General features: G+C 46.6%; 1 protein-coding gene across 1 annotated transcript; it reads left to right on the forward strand.

Moving 5' to 3' along the window:
• Positions 1-3,601: 3,601 nt before the first annotated feature.
• Positions 3,602-8,578, forward strand: LOC118171618. Its single transcript, XM_035334852.1, has 2 exons — positions 3,602-4,255; positions 5,974-8,578. The coding sequence occupies exon 2, from the start codon at positions 7,158-7,160 to the stop codon at positions 8,133-8,135; it is 978 nt and encodes a 325-aa protein (XP_035190743.1). The 5' UTR covers positions 3,602-4,255; positions 5,974-7,157; the 3' UTR covers positions 8,136-8,578.

Here is an 8,578-nt window from a genome sequence, read left to right on the forward strand (position 1 = left end):
CAGGGAACTTGATTTCATCATTTGTTCCTTCAGCCTGAATGGCTGAGTACAAGAAACATTGCTGCATCTCCTCACACCCTGCAGGGCAGTTGCAGGAGCCATTGCTGCTGGCTGGAGCTTGACTCAGGCAGTCTTCTCTGCCTTGAGCTCGATCCTATTACAGGCATTTTCCCTAATGCCAACATGGATCAAACCCAGGTTAGCCTGCCCCATCTTGGGAAGTATTGCTCCAGTAATTAGAAATTACCTAAAATAACAAGGTGCTCTGATCCCTAGCTAGAAACATCAGTCAGCGAGGAGGCAAGCTGCAGCTGCCGCAGGCCTTGGCCTGCCACAGCAGGGGACGCAGACTGGAATCGCCTCTTTCGTCTGAGCAGCTCCCAGGTGAGTGCACCCACTGCAGCTCCTCCTTTCCCCATCCCATCGAGGTCTTCATCATGACCTACATGTGAATTTGAAGCTGTATTTTTTTGACCTATTCTGCCCGATGTGTGCTGCTGTCTCCACCTGAAATGTCTGACTTGTTTCTGGTCGTCAAGGTGCTAGTCTGTCACGTCCCTTCAGCATGCAAGGGGCTGGGCTGAGCAGAGCAGCAACGTGTGTTTTATTTCAGAGTTCTCATCTTTGACTCTTTTTTCAACCTCTCAGTTTGGGCAGAAGCCTTCTGTGGAGGTGATCGGCCTGTCAGACTAGGGCAATCATCAGCACTTTCTGGAAGGAGAAGGAGACCGGATCCGCTGCTGAAGCAGATAGGCTTAATGACACTGCATTTTAGCACCCCAGCACTAGGCTATCTTTGTGCTCTGGCCCGCCTCCAGCACTGGGGTACCAGGCTCAGTGACAGCCTGGCTGTGCAGTGACATGGCTGAGGACAGGGGACAGGGCAAGGGAAGCATGGTTGCTGCAGAGAACAGTCCAAACCATACTCTTAGGTTTTGCGTGTTCTTATTTAATATATTTAATGTAACTGTGTCTGAATTTCCTTTGTACTACAGAAGAAGTAAGTATCCAAAATCATATTTAATGGAATGAAGCCACTGGTTGCACCCTCTTACAGAGTTTTTAACAGGAAAATTTATATCAGTATTGTCATTTCTTTTCAGCTTGAATTTCCAGATGTCAGATTCTTGCAGTTTTATACCTACCTACTTGTCCCTGCCTTTGAATAACTTTGAATAACTGCTTCTATTAGCCAGGTTTTTCCTAACTGAAGGGCTAACCAACAGAGCTCTTAAAAAAATACCTTTTTTTCAGTTTCATGAAATCAGGTGGCAAGCTAGCAGAGATGGGCCATGTCGTTGCCTCAGCTGGGAAAAAAGTCTGGAAAAAAAAAAAAAAAAGAAAGAAAAAAAAAAGCATTGCAGGTAGATGAACATCTTGGGTACCAAAAGCAGTTAATCAATAACACATTACAGGATCCCAGAAAGGTTTTGTTATAGTGCCTGAACTATTAACTTTATATGGATATCAGTGGGGAAAAAAAAAAATATATATATATATATATATATATATCTGTGAAGCATCCATTTTTTATAAGCTTTAATGCAGTAGAAATTAAAGTATGAGAAAATGGTAAAAACCTAAATACACAAGATTTCTCCAGGCTTTCAGAAATCCTAGGTGTTTTCATATTTGTGATGGAACATACAGGTAACCCTACAACTGCTGCACTACCCACCTCACCCTCCTCACTGCCCAGACGGGCAGATGGAAGGATGAATCTGAACCTCTCTGAAATGGTTCCAGTATTTTCTGGGTTATTGCAGTCCTTTAACCAGAGAATCTTGCTCAGAACACTCGATATTTCTGTGGAAAATACAGAGTAGCCATCCAGTGAATTCGAATACCAAGGTTGCAGCAGTACATACGTACTAATGCCTTTCTGCACTATCCCAGTATGCTGCCTGATAGTTTTGCTGAGACTTTTTGAACATGTATTACTAACAAAAATCGAAACTAGATTGGTTTTGGTTTGGGGGCTTTAGTTTGCTTGTTGGTGGTGGTTTGGCTTTGGTTTTGTTTTAGGGAAAGCTTCCTGAAGTGATTAGCCAAGGGGAATTAATTTTAGGAAATGCACATTTTATTGCAAATGGTCCTGCAGCAAGACAGGCTTGATTTCTTGTTTCGCAGGCTCATCTGTGGATGCTGTAGGGGCTCAACAGGGGAGCCTTCCGCCTGAAAAGGAAAGCTCATAAATTCATTTCCAAGATGCTAACAAACAATGCCTTTGTTCAGACTGTGCTGCAAAACACATGTAGTTCAGGCTGTTGCAAACGCAGAGACTTTCCACTAGATGGCTCTCTACATCAAGCACTGAATACAGCTTGCAAACCGCAGTTTCTTGGCTTTGAATTTCACATTAAGCTTTGTCAACAAGAGGTCCAAGGAGATCCAAACTTTCTGCCCCATGATTCTTATAGGCCAAACTCCAGCCTTCCCCAGTCCTGAAACTGGGCAGCCCTATTCCTACAGCCCCATACCTACATTAAAATACCCTGTGTTTTTTACTGTCAACCTATACTCAGAATATTTGTATGCTTAAAATCCTGTCAGTTATATATGGGAGCTATCAACAGAGTTATAAATATAAGTAGCTTTTAATTGTTCTTGTTATCCACGTACAACAAATTGGGATCTGGGACTTCAGGTGGCGAGGTTGTTGTGTGTGTTGATGAGCACAAAGAAAGCATTGGTGTCACAGTCTTGTTATTTGTCATGCAGCACCCATTCTGCTTACCATTTTTACATCTGACAAGGTTTCCTAAGGGAAAGAAAGAAAGAAAGAAAGAAAGAAAGAAAGAAAGAAAGAAAGAAAGAAAGAAAGAAAGAGAAAGAAAGAAAGAGAAAAAGAAAGAAAGAAAGAGAAAAAGAAAAGAAAGAAAGAAAGAGAAAAAGAGAAAGAAAAAGAGAAAGAAAGAAAAGAAAACACTAAACTTTCAGAAGATGTAAACTGACTTTGCTCTATTCACATTTAAAGAGTTGCATTATTCAACCTCAGCTTTGGCTTTGGTTGAGAAATACTAAGAGTTCCCCTCTGATAATCTGCCCATGACAAGTCAACAGGAAGCTATTTTTGGAGGCCTCTTTCTTGGAGTGGGGCAGAGAATACTTCCTTATATTTGTTGCTCCAAGTCACAGCTGTTTGTCCAAACGCCTTCCTGTGTTTCTTACATTTTACTGCTGCTGCCTACTGTTAAATTGCAGGATGCTTGACACAAGTCTCATCTTCCTGCCATGAGCTCCATGTAGGTAAACTCCTTGTACACACAGCTCTTTCCAGTGCTGCTTATTCCCAGAGGACAGCTCACACATTGCAGTGCTACACAGCCCCTCCAGAGCTTTGTAAATGGGCCTGGGGGATGTGTAGCAGAGACTGTCCAATTCGGCTGCTTTGCAGGTGGTTACAAAGGGACTTTCACCAAAGAGCTGACCAGAAGTTAATGCAAAACATCACTGGTGCTAACTTGATGTTGTATGCACAAATGGCAACTCACAGCACCTGCAGGAACCACACACCAATTTAAGAGATGGAAACAGGCCTGAGGAAGAGCATGAGACTGAGGATAAGGTGTTGTTGAGGCTGGGTGTATTTTAGGTTGGCGGTAAGGAAGGGCTTGGAGACTAGGTTTATGGGTTGCAGACTGCAGTAAAAAGATGGAATAGAAGAATTTTGCATCCTTCCCCAGTGCAGTGCACATAGCCCATTGCAGAGCTGGGAGCTATTGCTGTCCTCTCAGTCACTGCAGCCTACAGGGGCACCCCAGCTAAGCACGTTTGGAAATGTCTGTACTAAAACAAAAGCAAACATCTTCCTTCTCATGTTATGACATTTGGACTTTGGGTCTGCTGCAAAATATGAAATAGGCTCAGTACAATTTGGAATGGGTTGTTTGGCTGGAAAAGGGCAAACAGTGTTACTGATGCTGTAATAAGTAAATAAGTCACGAGCTGAGTATGTGTAGGAGGCATTCACCAAGCAATGCACAGAGGGATTAAAAAGTTGAAATTATAATTATTATCACTATCAAAAAAAAAGCATTTTCAAACATACTTTTGTGAGTAGGCAAGAACTGGTATATTCACTGGGAAGGAAGTGCAGCAGATTAACAAAAATGCAGCTGAATGTTGCCATGGGCCCTGGTGAGTTCTTGTTGTTTCACCGTACTGCCTTCAAGGGACTGGAACTGGTTTATCTTGCTGAGAAAGGTGATGTTGCCAAATGGTATTAGGATAACTTAAGGAGAAATCAGAGCAGGTAAGTCTTGAGAAGGCATCCATCTCTCGTTAATTAAAATAGAGAAGTCATACCATGCCGCCAAGGGGAATAGTTGAAGCACAGATGGGCAGATTTGATTGCTTGCTGTGGATTAGCATGGTTAGTGCAGAGGTCTTCAACAGACAAAGGGACAATCTGAACAACCTCAAGGCTGGAACCAGCATCCAAGAAGAGATGTAGATGTCGACATGTGGACTACAGAAAAGACAACTCTAAAAGGGTCACCACCAGTGTGTATTTGTGAAGGAAAAGACAAGCTTTAGTGTTAACCCAACTGCTTTGCAATTATGGGAGTAGAGTCTGGGAAAAAGGGTGCTTATACATGGTCATGGATCATCACGGTAAGTTGGCCTAGTAATTATCTTCATGCTGTAGCAGAGCCAGGCCCAAGCCAGAGCGGTGTAACAAAAGATCATCCTGAGCCAAACTGTTCCCAGTCCAAGCCAGGCTGGCCCATCCTTTTCAGCGGTACAAGGCAGAGGTAGTCAGAGGCACACTCCCAAAGAGCCTTGTGAGTCAAGGAGTTACCACAACTCTCCTGTGCTCTGGTAGCAAGAACCTGTCTGCCCTAACGCAGCAGGGGAAAATGCACGTCACACAGCCACAGGCTCCAGTGGCTCTTCTGTGCTGCTCAAAGTGGCCAGAATCCTCTAAGGTCGAGTCCTCGCAAGAGATCATAGTGCAGAAATGTCAGTGGATCAGATGAAAGCACTGACTGTGCTTGCTCGGCCAGAGAGCCCCGTCGTCATCTCTCCTCCTCTGCTGTGCATCCTCTCACACGAGCTTAATTCCTACATGGGTTTCAGAAGCATGGTACATCTGCTGACTGCATTGTTTGGTATGTTCAGTGGAACTCCATGGAGATGCAGGAGGCCTGAGCTGATCAGCTTCTAGGACTAGATTTGTACACAAGAGCCCTGGCCTTCCTTCCCCCTTCTCCCACACCCAGAAAATAAAAGCTCAGCGTCAGCTTGACGTTTCACTGGGAAGAGGAAAACATTACCTAGAGGCAGAAGGAAGTTCCAGAGTAAATGAAAATGGAGAAAAAAATCCAGATTAGGAGAAGTCCTTAGAAAAATACAGTGTATGAGTGTAGGAACATGTTTCTTCCCACCTTGAACAGACTAGATGCTGCCTGACTTCAGACCAAGCTCTCTGTCAGGTTAGAGATCTTCCTGTGCCTAAACAGAGCAGGCTGTTTGTTCCTAGGCTACTGTGTTATCTCAACACAAATAAAGTAACAGTAGTTAGGAGCTGGTTTTGCTGGGCCTCTGGCAGGAAATCAGTCCTGGTTATGCACAGATTGTCAGAGCTGCTGGTCATTTACAGCACGCTAAAACCAGAAAAGGACAGTATAAAAGGTGGGCAGGAGGAACTGGCATTCCCTCAGTGCCTTTACAAACACAAATCAATTTTTCTACTTCTGCGTCACTGCAGACACGCCCTAAGACTCTGAGGACCCTCTCTGGAGCCTGGCAGACAGGGAGCTGTCCTGCTGCAGCTGCTCTCGCAAAGGCTGAAAGGCTCTGCTCGGTGGGGGAAAGGCACGGGGCTGGTGTTTGCCGAGGGCTGCTCACGAGACAGGCTGCTCTCTATTTTGGGAACAGGAAGGGTGGGCCTGGGAATGTTGCCAGTAAACAACTTGAGGGCCTTTACTTTCCTCTGGCCTGTTCTTACTCTCTCACTCTGTGGCCGAGGTCACTGCTGCCGCAATGTTTTTAGCAGATGTCAAGATGAGGCGCTTGCTGTGAAACCGACTGCCGGCCTCACAACGGGCAGCCCCACTGTCAGCCCAAGCAAACAGCACGAGTTCAAGGACATTTGGTTGGTGTGGAAAGCCCGTGTGCTACTGCCCATGCTGATCTGAAGCTACCGGTGCCGAGGGGCTGCCCCTTAGGCCAACTGCTCAGCCCCTGGGGGTGCCAGCAGCAGAAGCAGCCACAGATGTGTTGGCTGTGACTAGAAGAGGGGCACGGGGACACGTATCAGAAACCGGCTCACAGAGGGCGTTCACAGGAGCTGAAGCGGTTTACAGATCCACAGTCTAAGAGACTTTAAGGTCAGGTAGCTGAAGTGAAAAGTGGTGTTGAAGCAACAGTGAAAATGAGATGTGCAATCTCTAGCGGACAGGAGAGAGAAATAAGCAGTAAGCAGGGAGATGTCGCAGCTCAGAGCTCTCAGCCGAAGGAAGTGGCATGATACTTGGCAGGAAGGGAAGAGACCTGAGAGGGAAGGGGCTGGTACTGGGGTGACCATCCGAACATCCGATGGTGGCAGTGCTCCCAGGAATGGCAGCTGCATGGGGGGGCGCCACTGAACTGCCCCAGACATCACAGAGGAGCTTCAGCTGGGGGACCAGTGCAGTTCTGAACCAGTTCAACTTGCAGCTTGTTAAAATGGTGCACATTTGTATCTGGGTTGGTAATTCATTTGTTTTTGTCCTGTATACATCATCCTGCAGCTCGTGTGATCTTGTACAACAGTTTTGTACACCTTGTGTTGTTCGTTTCTATCTGTTGTCCTGGGCTGGCACTCAACTCTTTCCTTTGGAGCGAGAAACTGCTGCTCCATGGGAGGAAAAAGCAGCCCAACTAAAGGGGCATAGGAATTCCCAGGAAAATGTCAAGAATTGGTTAGAAAAGTTGTTTGCTTTCTAGTTGACCCCAGTAGCTGCAAATATCAAGAACTCTTACAAGATGAGCATTTGCCAGTGGATAGATAGCTGAGCTGTGCCTGAGCTCCCAGGAGGTATTTTGGAGCTGGTGACCATGCCAGTCAGTTGCAAGCACAGAGAGAATGAAAAGGGAGTAAGATACATCAGCACAGAGCCAGAACTCAGCAGATGAAATTATAATTCCTGGATCTGCTGCTGCTTGTCAGTATGATTTGTGTTAAATTGCTGAAAATGCCTCTGGCATCAGTTCTTCATCAGGTAGCATCGCACCATTGTTCACAGGGCCTTTGTTGGCTCTCGGTGCTGCAAAGAACAGCAAAGGGAAAAAGGGCACGTTTTCCCTGGTGCTTCTCATGCACACCCTTTAATGAGCTGGAACTTGGATGGAGATTAAAGAAACAAATAACTAAACTGGAAATGAACTTGATCACATTTAGTGGAGATCTGAGCTTGTGGGCTGCCTTCAGCAATGTTCTCTCCAAGCCTCCATTTCTGCCTGCGGTGAGTGCAGCCCCGCCAGCTGGGCAAGAAGTTCGGTGCATACAACAGGCGACTGCCCGCTGCCTCGAGCCTCTGGTGGTCCCCAGGAGAGTCAGACTGGTGTGGACTGATGTAGCCCAAACATTGGTAGTTTTCTCTAACAAAGAAAATCTTGGTTTTCTTTATGAACCTGGAGCATGTGTCCTGCTGGCCACCTCCCTCCCTAACACCGCTTCCCTGCAGAGAGCTCTGAATCGCCCGCATGAGGTGAGTGAGGACCACGCATGGCTGTGGGAAGGAGAGGGAGCAGTTCAAAGCCGCTGTGATGAGGACAAGGAAAAGCAAGGCCTCGTGGAGAAAAATTTAATATTAAGCACCTGTGCTGGATCGGTAACAAAAGAACTGCTGGGAAGGAATGACAGAGCTTGTGAATGGCGCTGTGTATGTGACCCACAGCAAACCCCCCACTCGGCTAATAAGAGATGGTGCCTCTCACTGGGCACATGCTGGCAGTTAATCTCCCTGCCATATGGCGGCTGTGCCTGGCACCTGCTTCTTCCGTGTGAGATAAGGTCAGCGTCTCCCTGCGGGCACAGGTATTTCGGAGAATCAATGTCGCTGCAGCATCTCTGGCACCTGGGAAGCGCTGCCGCTCCTAGGCGCAGTGTGGGGAGCTGGAAGGGAGCGTGGTGGCCTTGGCACTGAGGCTCCTTCCAGCCCTGGATGGCACCGAGCCTCGTGCTGACCCATGCCCCGCACAGATTACGCCCCTTCATTCACAGTCTGTCATCAAAAGGCACAAATAGCAAGAGATAACAGTTGTATTTGCTTTCTTGCTGCTTTTCTCCTCCCTTTTATCTGTTTCTACTCTAATTCTGCCCTGTTTCCTTCCATGTTGCTTCCTGTGTTCTCCTCATCCCCAGCTTGTACAGTGGAGGCAAATGCTGCCTGGCGGGGAGGGAGGAAGCAAGGCAGCACTCAGCTGTGGCTGGGGTCCTCCCAGCTGCTGAATCCCCACCATAGCCCCTGCCTGTCTGCCTGTAAATGCAAACCTGTCTTTTCTACCCTTTTTTTCCTTCCGTCTCTCTTTGGGTATTTCATTTTATCTTCCACTTTATGCTCTCCAGCCATCTGTCTCCCTTCTCCTC

The sequence above is a fragment of the Oxyura jamaicensis genome, chromosome 9, assembly GCF_011077185.1.
Source record: "Oxyura jamaicensis isolate SHBP4307 breed ruddy duck chromosome 9, BPBGC_Ojam_1.0, whole genome shotgun sequence".
NCBI lineage: Eukaryota > Metazoa > Chordata > Aves > Anseriformes > Anatidae > Oxyura > Oxyura jamaicensis.